Below are 23,657 nucleotides of genomic sequence, written 5' to 3'. Positions count from 1 at the left end.
GTCCCACAAGAGCTCCCACTCAGTGTTAGAACTTCTCTTTTCCCAGCGCTGGAAATAAAATTAAAGTTTTAAACAAACCCGGAGATTAACCTAACTTGTGTGGTCAAGGAAACAAAGGCAAGCAGAAAAATGTATACACATATTTATTATTGTGTTTAACGTCGTAGATAATAGCCAGACTTAACAAGCTAACTCTTAGCTCTTTGCCAGTTCTCACATCTTACTTTTTATAACCCACACAAATTATGGCCATGCTCTACTAATCTGGAATTGTCCTTTAAATTTTAAGTGTGATCCCAAGCCTGCAATTATCACTTGTGCTTGACTGGCTTAAAAGGTGACTCGGCTAATCAAAACTGTGGCCTGCCTCTTCCCGTCCTGTAATCCTGTATTCTCGGCCATACATCACAGCTCTACAGCTCAGTTGAGCTCCAGTCCTGGTATAAAGGTCAGTAGCTCCAGGCTGTCCATCTGTCTGCTGCATCTCTCTCTTTTTCTCTGCTTCTTGAATGCCTAAATAAGAAAGGTTAGTAGACTCGGCTGCTCTTGCTTGAAAGGTCATGTGGGGGAGCAGACAGGAAGCACCCAGGATACTCTTATATTCGTATCAGTGTTATTTGTCCAGTCATTTGCTTGGGCAAGAAGCGGCTGAACTGGCCCGTGCATTTTTCTATAATGCCTTTCATGTTTAGGCACTAAAAGTAAAGTGGGAGCTGTGTGAGGACTATAGCATTAGTTCCTCCTGTCGCTGAAGTTACCACAGCTTCGTGTGTGCATGCAGGGTTCTTTTGATGCTGCAGAATGAATTAGGAGCCAATCAGAGCCCACCTTTATGGTAATTTGTGACGGATAAGAATCTACAGCTAAAGTGTCTGAAACTTTTGCACAGTATAGTAAGTGATCTAATTCGAGCTAAATAAAGCAGAGCTAATTTCATTATGTCATTACTTTATAATGTCATGTAGATGAGAGGATTGTTGACCTGTCTTAGCCTTAGCATGTCAGTCAAGGTGGAGGGCAATTAAAATGACCCCATTCGCCGTGACAGATAGAGCACAATTGAGCAACAGAAAAGAGGTAGGATCAAGATAAACTTTAAAGACTAGGGAGCAGCAGGAGACAGAGAGAATATGAAAATGAGAGACAAAGCAAGTGGAAATGCCACCCTTCAGGGATCAACTAGAGGAGAAAACGTGACAGAGAGGGTGGAGGGAATTGAGTGGAATGGATGTGAACTGGAAAAGACAGAGCAAGAAACTGAAAGTAGGAGAAAGAGTGGAGTTGAAGTGAGGAAAGGGCCTAAATTTAGACATGGAAATCAGGAGAGAACAGCTGCCTCCTTCCCTCAGGAGATACATTTAAATCAGGTCTGGCTGGCCAGAGGGGAGAATGGAAGAACCTACTCCACTGGCCAATTAGGCGCAAAGAACACTACGCTGTTCTAATATAACCATCATTGTGGCCCCTTTGGCCCTTTCAGTCCCAATGGAAGTGTAGCACCAGACACTGACGCAAAGCATAGACAGAGGGATCCCCGGACTATTGTAGATCTGTGTAGGAGAGGAGAGGAAAGAAGAGGAGAGATGAAATGTAAAAGCTAATAGTTTAGCGTGTCTAGCCGAAGTAAACCTATGGCATAAATATCTTTATATCGGCCTGATAGACCAGTGTGCCTCTGCTACCAGACTGCTACCAGTCAGTCACTGACCAAATAGCTTTACATATATCCAATTCTGGAAAGGAAGTGCAAACCAACTTATGGTGAAAATGTTATGGCATGTGGCAGGCTTTATGTCATTCCATGTTGACCTGCAGCAGGCTGACGTTTCCCTCTCACAAATTGCTGCACTTCGTAGTAGAAAACTACAGCTCTTATTTTGTTTTGTAGCAATACGCTATGCAAACACACATATCAGTTTAAACTGCATACAGATTTGAATAAAGCTACATTCAAAACAAAATAAAATGAGGTGTGTTACACAACATATCTACAATATAGTGCTAACGCAATGCCGAGTAATTAGCCAGGGTATCCATCTGTTTCCTTGTTGAAGTAGCTGTTGTTAAAAAATAGTTCTATCAAATTCCAACAGGATCAGCTCAGTCAGTACGAGGCAAAGCTGCAAACTAGCATTTTAAAGGTGTGATAAGAGAGCGATGTGGGCATTTAAATGTATTAGATAAAGAGTCACACTGGATCTTGGGGTGTTATGTTTTGAGATTTGATTTAAGTTAGCCATGTGCACTGGTGTAAAAGTTATTAAATGTGTGGTTTTACAAACTGATAAATGTTTGAATTTAAAGAAAACAAGTGATTTTCACATATCGATCAGATTCCGCTGGTAAGACGTAAAAATTTGGAGCCCAAAACCAGTGAAGAAAATTTGATCTTGTTGCATCGTAGTCAAAATGTATTAGCATCATAGCACAGTCACTATGTATCTTTCTACACACACACACATATATATTTATATAGAGAGTTGATCATTTTCTGATATTACAATTCTGATGCTGTGATACTTTTACATTCGGTTACTCCGTAAGTCTTTAGTGAAAATCTGAATGAGCGAGCCACATTTTGGAAATGCTCATTTTCCCCCAAGACATACGTGGCATTTTGCCATACTCATTAAATCACTCAATTCTTCCTTGTTTGTCATAAGCAGATAATTTGGAAAACAAACTCGTCTATTATATTTTAAGATATAAGTGAAGAGTTGGCAACACAACAAGCAAGCGGCTCCCCAGACACATCTGCTGCGGTAATGAACTAAAATTATATTTTGCAAAATCTCACTCACAAAACATCATTGGTACCATCGGGTATGGCGGTTAACCATTAACTTCTCTTTGTGGCCAGCACAAAGGAAACAAAATGTATCACACTGGGCCGCACGTCGCTCCACTGCGTGAGCGAGAAAAATGAGAAAAAGTAAGTGATTTAAAGAGAAGGAGTAATAAAGAGAGTGAGGGCAGGCGCAGCAGAACGGTAAATCGCTGGCAGATCATGCCTCATGCAAAACTTTCATGAATAAAACATATTCCTAGCCTCCCATAGCTCACATCCATTTTTCCTTCGTTTCCCTCCTCTTCCCGCTCTATCTCTCACACGCATGATTAACCTCGGGAGGCCTTAATCAACACTGGAAATGACCCGTGCTCCATGACTTACCTCTCGCTTCCTCTCTTTCTCTCCTTCACCTCACCTTCTCCTGTCTCCGCACATCCTTCGGCGTGGGTTTCCCCTGCCTCGTCTGCTCGCCCAGAACACAAAACACCGTCTGCGGGTTTGTTTATGCTACCTGTCCAATAATTAACTTATGTAAGGAAAACTCCATTAGCAACGTTCAGTGGATATCGTGGCGTTTAAAATCTCACAAATTTGAAAAAAAATTTTCACCTTATATATGTTTTTCTTTTCTTCAGTGTTTCCTAATCCTTGCCTGGGGAGGAATGGCGGTTTAAGACGTGAGAGTTAGCTGGGGATGAATAATCTTTCTTACCTAAGCCTTCATTCACACAGTCTTTAAAATCTGTCCTCCGGGGATGGGGACAGGGATAGATTTATGGTTATTATTATTTACTTGCTTACTTGCTCCCTCAGCCTTCACACTAAAGCGTAAGCAAACACACATGTACACCCACACGAGCAACAGTGTGAGCTGTCCAGAGTTCTGAAAACTGGCAGGCAGCTATTGGTGAACTGGCTCCAGAAGTGACCTGTCCATGGTGCTGAAAACTCCCTCTATTCAGCTTAGAGGTCACCCAGAATGATATCACTCAGTTGAGCTCTGCGATTCTCTCTTTGGATGCAGGCTTAACACAAATTAACATCCATGCATGCACACGAGTCCACAGAGAACAGTTTTTAATTGGTCTTCCCTGTGTAGCTAAGGTTTCAGGGTTGGTACCGCGGGCTAAATGCCTCCTGTGTGTTCAATGTTAGGGTCCAATTTAGCACACAGTAGTGACTGGCCAGTCTGCCTGAACATTTGCTTTGTAATTAGGCTGTTAAGCTTCTTTTTTTTTTTCAAACACACAAGACATTTTTGTTCTTCCCTTTTCTTCCCTAGCAAAGAGCCGATTTACTCCTCCAGTGATATTAAAGTATTTTACTTATTTTTTACAAGCATCCTTATCAACCAGCTGGATAAAAATCGAATTCCCCAGTTTACCTGCAGAGCTTCTTATTTTATATCGCCATCCTTGTGCTGAATTGAAATTCATCAAGATAATTTAATTACCAAAGCACCCTTACAAGTTGAGCAATCGCAAATGTGCCATCTGTCTGACTCTGTCTGCCCCTGCAGCTTTCTCTGTCCCCCACCTGATGCATCCACATCTCCTCTTACACGTTTCTCGTTTGTGTCGTTTTGCAGCGATAAGCGGTCAGTATCCTCTGGTTCAGAACGTGACTGTGACAGAGGGTGGGACAGCGAACCTGACCTGCCGTGTGGAGTTTAATGACAACACCTCCCTCCAGTGGTCAAACCCAGCACAGCAGACCCTCTTTTTTGGGGACAAGAAGGGTGAGTTGATGGAGCAGACACCAGCCACCACATGACAGATCTGGTCTTTAAAAGTATATGTTGGGTTTGCAGAGGAATGCATAAAACGGGACTGAATCCTTTTTTTGTTGTTGTTGGTTGGAGATTGACCTAAAAAGCCCAAAAATCATACTTTTTCTATGTGTCTGTCTCTGCTGTGTCTCAGCATCTGTCCCACATTTCTCGAGTTTGTGTTTTCATGTCTGTGCAGCACGTTCTTTCACAGTAAGGAGAAACAGATACACTCATGTCCCAGCTGCTTTTCATGATGTTTTTTGCAAAGCTTCCCTCTGTAATGTATAGTATGCCGTTGTTATTACTCTTTTACTTTGTTACTGTTACACACATAGATAGACACACATACCCCGCTACAAAGAAGCTGTTGGTGGTCGGAGTAGATGTGACCAGCTCTATTTTGAACAGTATAACCAGTGCTGATCATCACCTGCCATTAGCAGTTTAAGGGCTTTAGCTTCTCTATCTGTTTGTGTGCATTTTGTTTTACTTCACTGTAACGGTTGTCTGTGGTGAATGATTGGAAAGTATAACTGAATAAGGTAAGTGGGGGTGTAAGAACAGGCTAGTGCATTTTTCATCCATCCTATCTGGCATTTCAAGTACAAGCATGATCAGTGCAAACCTTGGATCAGATTAACCACCGCCAATAAAAAAATGATGTGGTGGATCAAATCCATTTTTATTTTCTATAACCCCTCAATCTACATTTAAAACCATGCTTAAAAGTTTTAAATTGATGTTCTGGTCAAGTTGGAAGATGAGATCATCCCACATAGGGATGGGTACCGGTTTTGGCACCGGTTCTGACATAAAGTAGTAACCAGACCGAAAAGCAGCGCACATTTCGGTCCTTTATTTCGGTGCTTTTTTTTTCCTGAGCTGTGATACACTTTAGATTCTAGCCAATCATTTTATGTTTCCGAGGATAGTAGGCGGGCCGAGGTACGTACGTTCTTTTAGAGCAGAGCTACAGATTAAAAATGCCCAAGGCAAAGCGGTCAAAAGTCTGGCTGTACTTCACAGCAAAAGATGCAAACTCAGCAGCCTGCAACAAGTGCTTTAAGCTAATACTGTGATACTGTGCAAATGAGGTAACTCCTCGAATCCGATGAAATACCTGGCAACGCATAGCGTTTTTTTAAAAGCCGAGAAATGCGCAGTATTTGATAGCTTGCTGCGAGACCTCACACCGAGCACATCTACTGCGGGTGTGGTGCCTGTTATCGGACCCGGAGTTAGCAACATCCCCCAAAAACCCGACGAGTAGAGTCCTGGCCCCTAGCCCTGTCAGCGTAGCAGAAATGATGACGGATGATGACGGCAGCAGCAGCCGTTCTCCTCTGCGTGAGTAGCTTCATGTTGTTCGTGTGTAATTTACGTTGAGTAGGCTAACACATTATTAAATTAATGCATGTAAGGTGAACTAGCAAACACCGTCGTAGTTAAATGCGGCTGTCTTCTTGTTTGATGGCAGATACTCCCTTCACCCTGGCCAAAAAGGCTAAAATGACCAAAGAAAAAGTGGAAAACAGCTAAACATGAGAGGTTTTTGGACAAAGTTTGTGTTTTTTCCATTGTTTAAGCACTGCTTCCAGTCAAGAGTGATACTATATATGCCCTATAGCTGCAGAAAAGGCTAACATTGTTATCATTTTACAAAAACAGCTGAACATGAGAGGTTTTTGGACAAAGTTTGTGTTTTTTCCATTGTTTAAGCACAGCCAAGAGTGATACCATATATGCCCTATAGCTGCAGAAAAGGCTAACATTGTTATCATTTTACAAAAAAACAGCTGAACATGAGAGGTTTTTGGACCAATTTTGTGTTCTCCATTCTTTAAGCACCGGTTTGAGCACCGTTTAAGCACCGGTGTTGTGCCAAAAAGTGATTGCCTGCCAAAAACGGATTTCCAATGTTTCTGTGTTATTTTTTATGTGTAATATCTTTACTTATGTTGGTAAATAGACTTCGGTGAACAGGGTTTACAAAGGGGTTATATATAGAATTAAAAAACTATCTGTTTTTCAAGTATCTTTACAACTCTGTGTTATTGTACTTACATTATAACCAATCCGGTCCTTTATCCCCACTTAAAATATTTTTACAGAACTATTGTAATATTTGCTGCCATTTCTGTTGTCCTCTTGGCCAACTTACTCTTACAAAAGACATTTTTAATGTTAATGAGATTTTTTTAATTGCATAAATAAAGGTTATATAAAGGTCACTGCCAAAAACTGATTGCGGCTTCTACCTTGTTACACGAATGTTGTTTGTGGCTCAAGATGACTTTATGTCATCCATGAGGGATGCGTTTGACATATGTTTCACATATTATAGCCCAACAAGTTACTTATAGAAATTTAAATACGAGCAATCAGTTTTTGGCAGACAATCAGTTTTTGGCACAACACCGGCACCGTTTCAAAAGTACCGGTTTGGCACCGGTATCGGATAAAACCTAAACGATACCCATCCCTAATCCCACACAGTCTGTTGGTGCTTAGCTCGTACCAGCATCAGCGTCTGCAGCACACAGTATATTAGGAGTGATGCAATATTGTTGGCTTGTGTATAAGTGAGAGCAATAAAGTTGTTGCTGATATTCAAAGACTCATTTTCACATTTTGTGGTATAGCCTTCATCAGCAGAGCATAACTTGCTGGAGTATCCAGTTAGCTATTTAGTGGTACATTTTTCCCCAGGTATTACAATGGGTTCTCAGACCCAAATGACTGTCATATAACGCAGAAGCGAACAAAAACACTTTGGAACTACAGTGAAATTTCATAGCACATAAAAACATCAGCAATGAAAGCCACATCTTTGTGAGAATTGCCTAAAGAGTGACAAGCAAAAAGTACAGACTTCACTTAAAGTGCGTGGGTGAGGGGCGTGTTTAAATCCAGTTTAATGATTTAAAAATGTTGAACAGGAAAGATTTCACACTTTTTTTTAATAAGAGGTGTTAATATCCATTTAATCAAACTCATGCTTCAAATGTATGAGTTTGTAAACATTTTGCAACTGTGAGGCTATGCCACAGTGTACAAACAGAGGAGAGAATGTTTAATGTTTTGTTATATAGGACTTTAACAATCTCATCAACACATCCCACTTTCAGGGAGAAAACAGCCTGGGAGTGATGTCGTCTGCAGAGAAGAATCGAAGCTCTGTATAAATAACAGTTTATATACCCGAGATCTGCATATTCCCACACAGACATTTCTCCATTAAACAAATGCAAGCCCTTGTTATCGTTCACACATTCACCGACGCGCACAAACACAATATCCTGTGTGCATGCACAAACTCTAGGTGTGGCAGGAAACTACGATTGTTTTAATGGCTAATAAGTACAGAGGGTTTATTCCTGACCTTTTACACCATCTTCAGTAGTGTCCCCATAAAGAGGATTCATGGGCCTTATTTAGTTGGTTCATGCCTGTTGGAGTGATTGTGCCCTGCGCATCTCTCAGCTGTATTATTTGAGTGTAATAGAGTATGAATCACACTCTCTTGTAAGTGTCTGGATTAAGCACATATGGGATTTACACAGTCTTTTTCCATTATCCCGCTGCCCACTGGGTTGCCTTGTCCAGTTGGGTGTTCGTGCACTGTACGCGTGTGTGTTTTCTGTGTTTGTGTTTGTATGTATTTTTGCATAGAGTAACTGAATGCATGCATGGGGCAAAGCATTTCAATTTTCAGTCATTCACGTTTTCACTTACCTGCCTTTTTTCAGAAAGAGCAGCGGTAAAAAGCTGCATTGAACATCAAATTCAACAGTTGATGTTCTCCGCAGGTTATTCCATATCACACCAGGGGTCGGGCTTGGGGGTCTATTTCATGGCATTTCCAGTGCAAGGCTCTGAGATTGGAAATGAAAAACCAGCCAAGGACTCTCTTATTATCAGAAAAGCAGGGGGATACTACTAAGGCTCCAGAGCTGTGTTGCTGTTTTGGTTTGGGTCTGTGTTTGTGTATGTGTGTGTATGTGTGCTTTGGGAGTTGTCTTGCTGAACGTGGCAAATTCAGATGCACATGCTGATGGGAGCACAGAGATGGTGAGTGTTTCCAAAGTGCCACTGGCAGTGTGTGAAAGGAAAGATGTCTCAGCTGCAAACGCCTTTGAGCACAGTAGGTTTCAGATTAATTTTCCCTGCTGCCTGTTGGGAAGAAGAAGATGGGGATTAGGGCAAGCACACAGTTGCTCAAAAATACAACCCCAACTCGGCAACTTTTTGCATACTTTGCTATGTCACAGTGGTTGAAAAAACTATTTTTCCCCCCGTCTCTTAATGTACAAGATATTTTCCATGCAGTTTAGCATCTACCTTGTTTGAACTTGCAGGTTCACTCCGTGTAAACGCAATTCTTCTTTAAATGTTAAAGGTCTATTTCAAAGTCAGCTACCGTAAATTTCACTGTGATGAATTGTGTTTTTTCCCCCACTCTAATTTAGACCGAAGGAATCATTTCAGATTTCCATATTGATGCGCGTCTTCTCAACAGGTTGGTGACTTTGCACTGCACCTGCATGAGCACGTGTCGCATCACAAAAGAACGTCACTTGCATCCGGGGTTAAACCCAGCCACAGAGCATTAGCATAAACATATTGCTTTTGGAAAGACAAATGCAGCAACTGACTCCATCGCAGTCTTTTGAGTGGTGCTGGTTTCTCGGCTGTTGTTGTTTAATGTCAGCGCTGAGACTCACCTCTAAGACATTTAGTCAGATGAAAGAGACTCCTCTTGTCTCCCATCCTCTCAAAGGTGCTGGCTGTGAAGAGTTGTTTGAATTTCAAATAAGTCATTGTCCCGAATGTAGCCAATTTTGTCCTTTCCATCACTTACCACTAAGGGACTTAAGCTGTGCTTTGACAGTGAGAGAGATGAGCGCTGGGCAAGAGGGATTCTCTCTTTTATAAGATTCAAAAGAAGCTAATATCTCCTTACAAATTGCTCTTTTGGTTGACTTGATAATAGCTTTATTTCCTGGATGGAGAAATTCTGCAATGACCCATGATTACAAAATATTCGTTATTCCCATACTAGAAAGAGCCTATGTATAATTACTTTCCAGGCTAAATTTGCAAGCCTATTTAGTGGACTCATCATGTGTGAGCGCTCGCTATGGTATGACATTTAAATCACTTACTCAACATGGTTGCTGTAATTCGCTAACCCTTTTACATACCATTTCTTTCTTTCTTTATGAACACCCACATGTGGGTTTTCATTTTCAACCTACTTCCTTGATTCTTTTCCCTTCTCTTTAATTATCTGTCCACCCCTACCTTCCAGACTATGGCAGGATCATGGTTTACCTGTCTTTACATGCATCATAAAGCGTTTCCCTGCAGCACAAACTTGGCAGAGCTGAATACATTATAGTTCTGTTCAAAATGATACTAAAGCTGGAGGCCTTTGTACTGGGAGCTGTGTGGCTAGAAAAGATGCTGCACATATTTCTCCAGTAATGTAATTAGTGGTCTGATATTTGGGTTTAGGTCATGTTGTCTTTGGACAACCTCCAGGAAAAAATAGTAACATGCCTTGCAGTGTGGTGGTGTAGTATTTCTTCAGGGTCAGAAATAGTACACTTTATTCTGGAACTGATATCATTTATATTTGCTCGTTTAGTTCCTGAAATAGTTTCCCAGCTAGATAAGTACAGGGAAACTATCGTGTTACACTATGAGAAGATTTTTATTTAAATTTTTTTGCCATTTTCACCTTCACTGAGTAGATGCGGCAGAGGCAGGAAATGTGAGGAAAGCGAGCAGATTGACATGCAGTAAAGGTCTAAGTTCAGCGTGAATCAAACCAGGGACTCTTAAAGATCCTTAAAGATATTTGCACCCATGTGGTATTCACTCTGAACACTCAGCTATTGAGTTGGTCTGTTTACAGTAGAAAAAGATAAAAATGGATTTTACAATAATAGTTCTCAGACACATCTTTTAGATAAAAATGCCATTGAATACCGTTCTTTTCATGTAAATGCTACTCTTCAGCAAATCCTCATAAGTGCTGTTCTGTATATGTATTTGTTATGAATATATGACTAGGCACTGAAATTAGTTTGACATCTTTCCAGCTAAATGCTTTATTATTGCTTTGATTTTGAGAGATTAATGCAAATTTTAAAGCATTTTTCATGCTCTTCAGTTTCTCTGCTCTTGCCTCATGCTGCTGAAAAGGCAAACTGACCATTAAAAGGTCACGCTGTCTTTGTAACTTCTAACGCAGTGTGAACTCGGGGAGCTACCTGAGTCCCACGCATATGCGCTGGCATATTAGAAGAACAGTCAAATTAAAAACTGCATTCTAAAAATGGGCAAGTTTTTCAGATCTGTTTGCTGCAGAGGTTATTTGTAGCATTTTTTGAAGTACATATGAGCAATAGTTTGTTAATGGTTCTTGAAAAATTACCAAGTGCTGAGTGCACCTGTGGTGGACAACTCTGTCTATGCTGTGCTATTTGCAGATTGATTGAATCTGTTTAAACATTAAGATTAGTGTTATGGGTGAACAGCTAAGGGCCAACTGCTCATTTTTAGGCCCCCAAACTGCTGAATATGAAACTATTCAGGTCCTAAGATATCAAATATTCAGCTGTCTGAATCAATTTGCTGGCTGTGTGTGAGCGTGTGAGCGTGTGTATCTGTGCTTGTAAGCCCATATATACGTGTGTGCATGTGGAATGTCAAGCCTTCCACCTCCCCAGTATGCAACCATGAAAGCTTTGATGCATTCAGAGTATCTGTGCCTGAGCAATTTAGGGGGATAGGCTTTTAAAAGTTTTCCAAAGTAAATAACAAAATAAGAAATGCCTGACAGACTTTTTATTAAACAGATAGTAGAACTTTCTCTCAAAACTTAATCTTAGCTAGAAAGTTAAACTTTTGAGACAGCTGTCTTTTTCCCCCTGGTAGAGTACCTCTATGAAACATCCTTTCATATCGGGCTGAAGATTGGTACGGTGTTCTCTGTGATAGAAAAAAAAACTTGACTGTAAATCTCCAAAGATCCCTAACAAGTCCCCTTTCTCCAAGACAAGGACCATAAAACATGAGAGGAAGAAAAAGAAGGAAAAGGAGATGGAATGTAGGCCTTGGTGGGATAAAGGAGACGAATTAAGGAGGCATTTTATGAGAGCTTTCAGATGCAGTTATCACCTGTGAAAGAAACAGGCAAACTTTTTCTCTGACCTTGAGGATTCTGCGTCCTCTCTCTTTGTCATTTCACTTTGCGCATGTCTGTGTTTGAATGTAACGTTCAGCGTTTGATTTGAAAAAAGGAAGAAAAAACCTGCTTTTGTTTGCAGTGCACTTAGACGTGCATGCAGGTATTGTAATTAAAAGTAGCGTTCTGTATAGCTGTCACTGTGGATTGGAGAAACTGGTGTCAGACAAATGTCATTTCTGCTCGTTCTGATGTAAAACAGGCTGAGGTGAGAAAGACAGTGCACTGTCAAATGAGGCAACAGATCCAGTTATTACTGTCTTTATTAGTAGAGCCACTTATCATTCACAGGGTGTAGAGAAGAATACCGGAGGCAAATGGGAATAATTACCTCACACTTATAGTGTCAGGCTTATTCTTTCTGTCTTTAAGGAGAAAGTTCTGGAGTGCAGAATTGGGAATAGGAAATAATTTCTCTCTCTCGCTCTGTCTCTCTTTTCTTTTTTAGAAAAAGAAATACATTTTTTTAAACTGCAGCCTAAAATTAAGAGTTGTTTGCAGGGAACCTTTAATCCTATAAAAACAAGGATACGACACTGCAGACCTTTTCCACTTTCTTTTAAATGCTTTGCAAAGTCATTTTGAAGGATAGCTGTAGTGGATACCCCAGTAAAAATATGTAGCACCTTATAGACACCCTGCTCTCGAGCTGCTGGGAAAAATGTATTCCTCTGCAAAATACAGTAGAGTTTATGGGCAAGAGCTGTCTCCTCGCTGACCCGCTTCTCACAAGGACTTAATGAAGTAGGGCTGGCGAGGGTGTCCCACTGAACTCGACATGGCAGGTAGAGACTGATGAAAGAAAATCATTTCTGTCACAGGAAAAATCTCCACAAGCCAATTACTCTATAGAGTATGGCACATTTTACATTTTAAAAAGCCAGTATTCCACCGAAAGCTATAACAGGTAATGGAGGCTGAGGAATGCCTGAGATAGAGAATATACATTAAGCAATTCAATAGGCATTGCATTCTGTTTGCTTTTCCCTATCAGTCCCTCACACACACACATTCGCGCAGACAAATTCAAGTCCCCAGATGGGTTGTTGACAAGGAAAAGAGAACAGTCACATCCAGACACAGGCGGCTGAATGTATATTCTGAAATTTGCACTTTTCTCATTATAAAACTGTGTCACTTGAATGAACAAACACCTGCCAAGGTTCCATACTAATACATACTGTCCCTGGATAGATGAAGGGACGGGGAGGTAGAAGGAAGGGGGGGGTCAGTGGAAAGAGGGAAAGAAAAGGGCAGAAGAGAGGAGAAGGAAAAAATATAAGGAAGCAGTAAAATGTGCAAACATGACAGGTTAAAAGTGAGTAGTTTGAAAGTCCTGGCTGTTATATGGACTCTGTATGTCCATACAATAAACACGTGTCTAGTGTAAAACAAAACAAAAATGTAATTACCATCTATTCACATATACGTTTCCTTACCTGCCACTTTTAATGGTGCCACAGAGCAACACAGGAAAACTGCTACAGTATCTATGCGGTCTAATTAGACTCCAGTTGCACACACACTGTGCATGTCACCATATATAAACAATTTGCTGGCATGCTGTGGTCATCTACTGTGATATTTGCAGTTTTAGTGAGGCTCACCTAACATATTGATGGATCACAAAGCCATCAGCTGTGTGTGGTAACAAACTTACTGTAGGGTTACCCTGGTGGAGATGGACAGAGCTTTGAATACTCGAGCCTTCTGTTCTCTGTGGAAACAAAGGGAAAGTGATTAAATAGATGCCTTTTAGTTCCACTGTGGTAACGTGTTTTAAAGGTGAATGCTGCCTATAATGCAGGTTTGGGTAAGACACTGGTCGGACTGTGCCATAGTCAGATTTGGATACTTAACATGTATTGTGCCATCGCTATTTTCTGTGATCTTAACTAATTATTAAAGTCAATTTCATAGCAAAACCAGGAGGCGAAAAATCTCCATGACAGGCAGATCATACCTTATGTTTTGAGCTTTAATGGTGAAATGCAAAGATAATGTCAATAAGTGGAATAAAAGCTTCCCAACATGTGTTAACAGATTAGAGGCTAACAGGAATAGTGGCGTCAACACCGCTACTCCACCTGTTTATGTTAAAATGTTGACCAAAGGTGGTAAATGTCTGTGTGAACTACTGAAGGTGCACTATTTTAATTGAATCTGTTATTATGGATCAAAAATTTAAATTTTACAGAACAAACAGAGCATGTTTGCCTCCATCCACAGTTTCCCACCCATAATAAAAATGTCACTTCAAATATATATATATATATATTTTTTAAAGGCATTTTGCACCTTCTGTCTGTGCAAGCTTTGCTTTGTCTTAGCTTTCCATTTCAAAGATGCGCTTTTCTTCTCGGAGTCTTGGAGCTTTGGTGTTACCGCCGTTCACTGTTATCTGACGTCACGGCTGCATTCATGGGAACCTCAGCATGGATGCTGTTCTCAGCCTAAGGCCATCAGCGGTTGTAATTGGATGAAGAGAGAATCAAACTTGGGCTCAGTGAGCAAAAAAAAAATGTGGTTGTATTCCGTCAGTAGTTATTGTGGAATACAAATCTGCCACCCTTTGATGTTGACAACAACACCGTCCTCCACGAACACATTCAGGGCTGTCGGCACTAATGGTCTATAATGGATGGCATGCAGCTGCAGCACCTTCGCAGACAAATAGCAAAGGATGCATTCCTCTTCTCCACTCTCTCTGTCAATATACAAGCTTTCATGTGAAAGACTAGTGGTCGACTGTAGTTTGTTCTACATGCCGTGGAAAAATGTATGTCCTGTGCACCGTTGATCTGTGTCTGTTAGCTTTTATGTTGTATAAATCATGTATAATTAGTATATAAAATTTGCACCCTGAATAAAGTCCAAATGTTAAAAAATATAACCTACATTCATTGGGTGTTTCATCCCTTAATTGTATTGTCTCCATCTGGCGGGCCAGAAGTTGATGTTGTAATGATGTGGTCACATGAGCTTCTGGCCTCTCCAGCTTACCCTAACCCAGTCAGTGCTCTTCTCCCAGCTCTGCCCTCTGAGAGATCTTGCTCTTGGTCTTCCTAGAGCTAAGTAGCTTCTCCCCTGCCCCGATCAGCTGGGTGGATGGTGCCGATGTCCCAATGGGTTTGCAGTTTCATACACATCTCCTGCTCAGAGATATGTGCCAGATCCAGGAGGACCCTCTCTCTTGGGTGAATGACATATTGCAGCCTGACAAAGGTGTGGGCCAAGATGCTTTTGTTTCCACAGAGCATGTCTCAATTCCCAAATGTGCAGGTTAGCTGAAGGGAATGGTGCCTCAAACTACACTGATAGAAACAGTGAAAACATGTCTCCAGAAGCCAGTTTCACTGCCTTTGTCCTTTGACTGTCTTTTGCCTTCTGCGACCCCTGAAACTCAGACTATCTCTCTAATCCTTCCCAGTTAGGTAGTTAGGTAAGCATTTGGACAATAGCACAACATTTTAGTCTTAATTCAGGACTCTGATAAAAATATTGTATTAACTCTTTAGGAATTAAAGTCGTTGTTATAAAAAGCCTTTTCAGGAGGTCATTGGACAAACTAACATCATTTTAAATGGTTTGTGTTTAACAGTTGTGTTGAAATGCTTTGCAACCAGTGACCACTTGAAGTCAGAACCCATGGACGTCAACAAATGCTGTGTTTCCTCATATTCACTTACAGGCCTTTAATGCTGCCTGTCCATATTTTTTTTCTTCAGTAACTGAAAAGCATGCTCTGTTGGGCTGAGATCAGATGACTTGGTCTTTGAGGAATATCCTATTTCTATTCTTTGAGAAACTTTTTGGTTTCTCAAAGGTTTAGGTCATTATGCCTATGCATAGTGAAGTGCATAATGGATAGTGAAGTTTTAGAGTATTTGGCTGAATCTGAGCAGAGAGTATAGCCCTCTGTAATCCTCCAAATACATCCTGTTTCATCTGTCAGCAGTCACATCATCAGTAAACACTAGTGACACTGTAACACTTCCACTTGAAGCCATACATGTTCATGCCATAATGTTGCCTTCACCATGTTTGACAGATGAGGTGATATGCTGTCATTCCGCTACAAGTTAATTTTAGTTTCTTCTGTCCTAATTTTTTAGAACTGTTTTGTTTAGGGCAATTCAAATCTGGCCATTCTGTTCATGTGTGTTACCAGTGATTTTTCTTTTGCTGTAAATCCTCAGCGTGAAAGTGTCGCTGGATTGTGATATGGCTACCTCCGCGAGATCGTTCTTAACTTAGTTAGATCGTATGAGTGGATTTTGGGAACTGTACATTGATTCACTTTAGCTGTCTTCTGCTGTCTTTCAGGATGTATAGTGTTGCTGATCAGCCTGTGCAATCCTCCTCCTCCTTCTTCTTCTTCTATTTCTTCTTCTTTTTTAAATGTACCTGATTTTTGATCTCTTTTTTTGGATTTTCAGCCTAATGACAGCCTCCCTCACTTACATAAACATGTGTTTGGACCTCATATTGAGAGTACAAGTGAAAAGAATAACCTGAGAACAGGCCTCATCATGACAATGACTTGCCAGTTACTTGTCCACTTTTGATTAATTGTTTTTGGGCCTCTGAAAATGGGGCACTGGTATAAAAGTGGCTTTAAATCCTAAACAGTGAATTTAGTTTTGTTTACAACCTTTTTTTAAACTTTAATTACTTTAAATTACTTTAAATTTTAATTGTTCTATTCTTTAAGCGTTTGTTAAACCCCCCTTGATTAAATATGAAAGTCTTTATGTCACACGTTGATTATTTGATTTACAGTCCACTGCGTTGGTGTACAATGGTAAAATTACAAAAATAAATGGGCTCATTGTCCAAAAACATATACACCTTACTACATTTCTAGATAAGACAGACTTTATTTGTAACTTGCTGACCAACTGGTCTGATTATGGAAGTGGGACTGAAATCTAAGGGTATTTTTACTGTTAGCAGTATCCTTAGCAGCTATGTTATGATTTCATGGTTATATATAACAGCTTTCATGTTTCTAAACCCAGCCTGAATCCCCTCCTTCCAGGGGGCTCAGGATGATCCTGCTTTTTGGCATCAAATCTATCCCGATCTTTCCCTGTAACTACTGGAGAAAAAAAAGCAAAAACACATGACTGGATTACAAAATCCGGATTATGTATCGAATAATAAGAATCATATAAATTCAGTATTCGAGGAGTATTTAATCGTCTTTCTCCATTTCTTTATCAAGAGGTGATTGACAGGATTTTCCCACTTATTCAATCAAGTTTTGTTACAGCTGAGTCACTTTATAATTAATCGCATTTATTATAAATGTAATGTCATCACAGCAAGTCAAATCATTCTCATTTCTTTGCTTAAGTAAACCAGCAAATCAGAAAAGTCTATATGCTTTTCAATGAACTCCTCATGCCCCTCATTCTTTCTCAAATCAAATCTTAGAGTGGGATTTCGAAGAGAGGACAGGATGAAGGCAGAGTTGTATCGCGACAGCAAGCGAGCCAGCAACAGTAAATGTATTTCCTGACATTTGCCTGCTCGTACTTCCTTGCCCAAAGCAAATAAGACAACAGTTGAACTGAAGCATTGTTTAACTTTTACACATTCACAGGTTAGTGGAGCTGCCTGAGTAGACAGAATGAGGTCTTAGGGTGGGTGGAAAGAGAGAAACTGAAAGACTGACAGAAAGATAGATAAACAGAGACAAAGAGCAGTCTTTGTTGGGATTTAATCCATATTTGCCTTATTTTATTTGTTGGGACAAAGTCTATGCATTTGTTTGTATAGTTTGATGACATGCTACAGGAATCCTAACTATCTGTTCAGGAGAGCTTTAACTGGCAGTGTATTAGACTGAAACTAATTCTGTGGTCTTGCATTAATGGGCATGCGAACTCATACAGACACTCACAGAAACAGCAGTGTACTGTCACTACACTGGAGCCTACAGATATGTCATATGCTCATATCAACTTGTCATGTCTGCTCAGGCTCTGTACACAACGTGTAGCGATAACCGGTGTTGTGAAGAACGGGAAAGGACAGAACAAATGCAATAATAAATGAGACAGAGCAGCTGTCGTTTAGCCAAACCGATTACAACACTTTCGCCATCGACGGTAGATGTTTAGCCTGGAACCCACAAAGCAAAGCTTTCATGTCTCGGCAGACCAAATGACACAGCATTGCTCACTGACATTTCTCTTTATTTTTCAGCTCTGTGATCACAGCATGCACACATAGAAGCTTCCAAAATAATGCACCTAGAAAGGCTAGAAATGTGCCACTGTCTGACATTTACAAAGGTACAGTTTCCACTACGTATAGATTATTACCTGTGCAACACTGAATGCCTTCTGCTTCACCCAGTTTTAATGAGAATAGAAGATGAGCAAATTTTTCACGAGTACTGTCACGGGAAAAACTACACGTAAATCCTCAAAATTATTCTAGTGTACGGTTTGAAAAAAATGTTTCGCAACACATAGATTATTACCATTAGACTTTCCAAAGTTATGAGCAATTATCTGGCCCAGTTCCTCTGTTCTTTGTTACACCTATTCTGAAAATTCCCAGAAGAATTGTTTGGTCCAGGTTCATTTTGGTTCTACATGAAATCTTTTCAATTCAAATTTACAATATCCCCAGTACTGTTGTCTGCCGGGCCAGTAGTGTGAAGCAGTACAATTATTTCTTACATCTCATGTTTTCATGCTTGGATGCCCATCAGCAAAAAGAGTAACATATTGATGAAGTGTAAAGAGTGCAACTATCCAGCTTTGCAATAAGGCGCCGGCTCAGCCAGCTAAATACAAAGAGAGCGCCAGCTTCTTTCAAAGAATTTGAAATGAGGCCTGATCTATATCTTAGCCTTATTAAGGTGCCTATTAAAAATATCTAATTATGTATTACTCCATTAATACATTCGAGTGACTAGGAAATTACATCCATCCATTTTCTTAACCACTTATATGTTTCAGGGTAGCAGGGGAGGGCTTGAGCCTATCCCAGCTATCATAGGTCACCAGTCTATCGCAGGGAAATTGCATCCATCACTAGTAAAATTACATCTGATGCTCGAACTGCAGGAATATAACAAAATACAATGACAAGACATTGTATATTTTTGCCTTACATTTTAAAGATGTTTCACCTAGTATTGTGTAGAATATAAAAATTAATTAAAGTTTGGATTGGAGTTTGAAGAAAGGCTGAAAAGCTTAACGCTTTATGATGTTATAATTGATGTATTAGATACCTTGGGTATCATTTCTCATAATTCTGCCAGCCAGACTTTAAAATACTCCTCAAACAGACTGTGTAATAGCTTTTACTTTTCAACCCTGTCTAGAGAGGCAACAAAACCCAGAGTGTTTTTTAAAATTATCATAAGATACAAATACGCTTGCAAAAGCTCACATGAAAGAAAATGTAAACATCTGTACAGAAATAGTCATGCTATCTTTCTGTTCTTTCCTTCAACCCAAACATACTAAGTCACACATGCACACACACTGTACTTGAACAAGGGGAGTTCTGAGTCACTTTCATGGAGATTAAAAGCAAAGTAGCCTTGGCTGCTCATATTAAATAAGGTTTGTAGAAAGGCATTATACTAGCAAAAGGAAGGCTTGACTAAATCTTCCCGACAGCCAAGGCCACAGAAACAGCAGGAAAGAAATTTCTGCACACTTAATAGTTCACACAGCCTTTTTTTTTAATTGCACATTAGTGTGTAGTTTTTCGATGGCCATTTCCAAGGTGTCGACGAATTTTATTTTATTTTTTTTATTTTACCGCACGTTCCCGTCCTATCATAGACGTGAAGTCTAGTTTGAAGAGCCCTCTTGTATCTGTAAACTCGCCATTCAATCACAGCAAATCTATTTCTACTTGCACATCTTGCCAAATTCTCATTAAGCCTCACTCTCTGCCTTTTATTGCAATATTGATCCCCACTGCATTCGGTTATGTCTTTTGGAAGATTACATTTTCATATAAGTAAATGTCTGCAGTGGTTTACAGCAGTGAAGGCTGTGGTATAGTTTAATGCGGTGGTTTGCTGATGCATTCATTTTTAAAACTAATGGAAGAAAATCAATTTCATTGGTACTGATAGATGACTTTAATAGAGAAGTTCATCTAGGATATGCATTAAGTAATGCCGAGAGCAGATGTCAAAACTTTAGGGCTTCTGCTGTTGTTTGTTTGTTTTTTTTCAGAACAAAGAAAATGTTTAGAACCAAATTTTTTTTCTTGTTTGTGTTTTTTTCCAGATAAGATGATTCTAGATTGGTTAATCTCTCTCTGTGTGCTTTTTAAACCCTCTTTCTCTCCATCTGTGGATGCAGTTTATTCCCTATATGGACATCAACACTGATGCATTATAAGAACCACCGTTCAAATATTAGGCACTGTTTCCACAAGTTTCTCCCACAGCCGCTAGTTTACAGTTATTTGAACATTTTTCTAACTATCTGCCTCTGGTTATCTGTGTTTCCAGCTCTAAGGGACAACAGAATCGAGCTTGTGCGTGCAACATCATCAGAGTTGACCATCAGCATCAGTGATGTCACGCTGTCTGATGAAGGCATGTACACCTGTTCTCTCTTCACCATGCCTGTCAGAACGGCCAAAGCTTACCTGACTGTTCTGGGTGAGTACACGATCCAAAGCAAAAGCAAAAACTCTACCTCAAAGGAAAATTTCATAGATGGATGTTACAGCAGCTCTAATGTGTGTAAAATCTGTAGTAAAGTGATCTAAGTACATGTTTTTCCTCTCTCTCTCATTTGCCATGGCTAAAAAATATTATATATACTTTTTTTTAAAACTCTAAACAGTGTTTTAAAAAATAAAAAAACAGCTTCCAAATGCAACGCATACACTTTAGGTTTGCTTTTACCTCAAGCAGAAATTGTCGATTAGTGAGAAAAAGACGAAAGAAAGCAAAAAAGAAATTGCATACCTTACTCAGATGTCTCAAGTGGCTGTATATCCATTTCTGCTCGTGAGGCTGCTGAAGATACAAAATGCTCCAAATGGACTTTCTTTTTCACTGTGTCTCAGGAGCTTTTCAAATCCAGTAATAATAGTTTGGAAATAATTTGCAAATCTGACTCCCCATTTGAAATCTTTATATAAACATATATAATTATTATTATTCACAAAATGAAAATAGTGAAATTGTCAAGTTTAACAATATTTATGTGATTATTTTGTGAATTTGTTGATTTCAGAAGATTCGGAGTTACTAGTAATACAGCATAGCTAGATTTTGCAACCTTACTGGAGCCTTGCTTTTCTTTTTTGAGGCTATCAGCTTATTGGTTTGCTGTGATGCTATGTTGTTAGAAATAGCCTGTTGCTTATGCCTGCAAATGCAGATAAAAAATAGTGTACACTGTTAGTACCTCCCTCCCCTTAGCAGTGTTTGTGTTGTGATCATGGCCTCACACAAACATTGTCTCATTTCTTGCCACTGGGCTTATTATCTTGCCAATTAGTTTTTGCTAATCTTAATAGATGTGCTTGTGCACTCCAGGATCATTAGCTGGCTCTCTGTGTTAACAAGCATTCTGAGAATTAGACATTAAAGGCTACTGCTCAATAAGGATATGGAGAAAATCATTTTGCAATTTTGAACAATAGTTAATGGTGCAAGCTAGAAAACAGAGAGGGTGATTTAATAAACATAGCAAATAGTCTGGGGATGGCCTGGTTTATCTGCCACTGCTTTGGGACCGTAAGCACTGGGGACGAATAAAAGAAAACACCAAAAATGATTTTGGAAAAAAACCTGTAATACTACAAATATTCAAGCGTCGCATTCAAATGATTTGGTGCTTGAATAAAAATATGTGCTCATCTGTTGCCAGTGTGTAAAGCTGATGGGAATGTCATCAAGGAAAGTAGTGTTCAACCTTTTACCTGATGGCACTCTAGATGTTACAGATATTTTGAGATAGAGTTCAGCCTACAGGTAAAATAAATGTCTGTAATAAATTTCATAGCAATCCATCCTATAGTAGTTGAGACATTTCTCTAAAAAATGTGAAACTCCTGAAGGTAAAGTAAAAGTAAGAGCTCTGAATAATCAGGAATTCATCCACCAAGGGCCATCAATACTGGCACATTAATGCCTGGTAATCTTTCTTAAGTCTGAGTCATCAAAGTAGCAGGTTTACCAACAGACTATTTCTGGAGCTTAACTATGGAATGCATCATTAGCTGCTAGCATTTCCACTAATACGGCTAATGCTGATGCATGACTTGATGTGCTTAGTATTCGATCAGTAATTGAAAAAGTATGTAAATGTTATCAGTTCACTAGCTGGGACCACATCCTCGGTAACGATGGGCGATGAGGGATGAGGAAGTGTGAACTGGTGCTGCAGTTTGGGGAAGGCCTCGAAGGGGACTGGCGACGGCTCCCGGGCTGGGCAGATCCCCATGTACTAACGAGAAATGAATGAAGGAAAGGAAGAGAGGAGAAGAGGAGAAGAGAGGGGAAAATGGCGGGGAAGGGTGGGGCATGAAAATGAGAACAGCAGGTATTGGAGAAGGGGGGCTTTTAGCCTGAGGCCGGAGGGGGCGTGAAGGAGGAGTGGTCCCGCTCCTGAAATTCAGATGATATCTCCACTAAAGGATATTACCTTTAGCTCTAAATACCTTATGATGGACCTGAATTCTCAAAAGCTTAAAGAAAATGCATATATATTTATGTGTTGTGTAATCACACCCCACCACAGAAATTTGTGGAATTTCCCTTTTTTCCGTGTATCAGAAATTGAGCTCTTTTCTGCGTGTTCAAAACTGGGCTTTATAGAGAGAGGGTGTAAAGCTGTACAGCCTATAGCCACCCAAGGGGAACGTGACTGTACACGATGAACAATGCACTTGATCTGCTTTTATTCAGTCTGGAGGGAAATCCATCAAATACTTTTCTGAGTCAACCCACACGCACTTATTCGCACACCACCGTTCTTAGCTGGTGTGGCACTCTTACTTTAGATACTTCAAAACTAAGCAATTTGCATTAAAAAAACAGGCACATTAAAAATCACATGTATAATATTTAGCTAGATGAGGTGTGAAATCTCACTAAATTGTGCCTCTGCCGAGCAGCGGCTGTTGTTGGGATTATGTATGCAGTTTGCACCTTCAAACAAATTGGAAACATAAAACAGGAGGACCTTTAAACTGTGGCAATAAACCTTACAGGAGGTGGTGAGACGGACAAGGCAAGAGTCAGTCAATGGCATTGACTGACAGAACTTTCAGTCACTCAGCCGGAGGCAGACTTATTGCTCATTGACAGTGGAAGGGCAGACACCACACATTTAAAACACTCATTATGGGAAAGGCCAGTGATTAACATTTTCTGTAAATAGTAATGGCCTTGTCTGCGGTCACAGCCTTGTCACACACAGACATACAAAGAAAACTATTTGTCAGCGTACAGTTTTTCCTTTGATTGATGTGATGATATTTGGGGTTTTATGTTTTCACAGGAAGTCTAGTAGTGAATAAAAACCACAGGAAAAACTGTGGAATTGTTCTTTGATTGCACATTGATGTGTTTTTATGTATTTTCTAATTCTGTGAGCATCAAAAACAAAATTCCTCTCTGCCTCATTGTATTTGTTTTGCAGCAGAGACAGTGTTTTATGACCTGGAAAACCAAAGAAACAAAGCTAATGGTGAAAAATTATGTCTCTTATAATCTGGTTTGACCTAGCAGTAAAGTAGGGAATGACCCAGTGGTTAGAAAAAAAAAATCCACCCACCCATGTGCCAGCACGAATCTTCTGTGATGTACCGTCGAGCATGTCGCTGCTTGG

General features: G+C 39.9%; 1 protein-coding gene across 2 annotated transcripts in view; it reads left to right on the top strand.

The window, feature by feature from the left end:
• cadm2a (cell adhesion molecule 2a) overlaps positions 1-23,657 on the top strand; it is a 204,597-nt gene that overhangs the window by 142,553 nt on the left and 38,387 nt on the right. For both annotated transcript variants that reach the window (XM_031754162.2, XM_039618524.1), the window contains 2 exons: positions 4,380-4,529; positions 20,318-20,470. In XM_031754162.2, coding sequence (XP_031610022.2) covers positions 4,380-4,529; positions 20,318-20,470 — 303 coding nt within the window. The remainder of the gene's footprint in view (positions 1-4,379; positions 4,530-20,317; positions 20,471-23,657) is intronic.

This window comes from Oreochromis aureus, linkage group 10 (assembly GCF_013358895.1).
Source record: "Oreochromis aureus strain Israel breed Guangdong linkage group 10, ZZ_aureus, whole genome shotgun sequence".
NCBI lineage: Eukaryota > Metazoa > Chordata > Actinopteri > Cichliformes > Cichlidae > Oreochromis > Oreochromis aureus.
The sequence above is the reverse complement of the archived record's forward strand: the minus strand, read 5'-3'. Positions and strand labels throughout refer to the sequence as shown.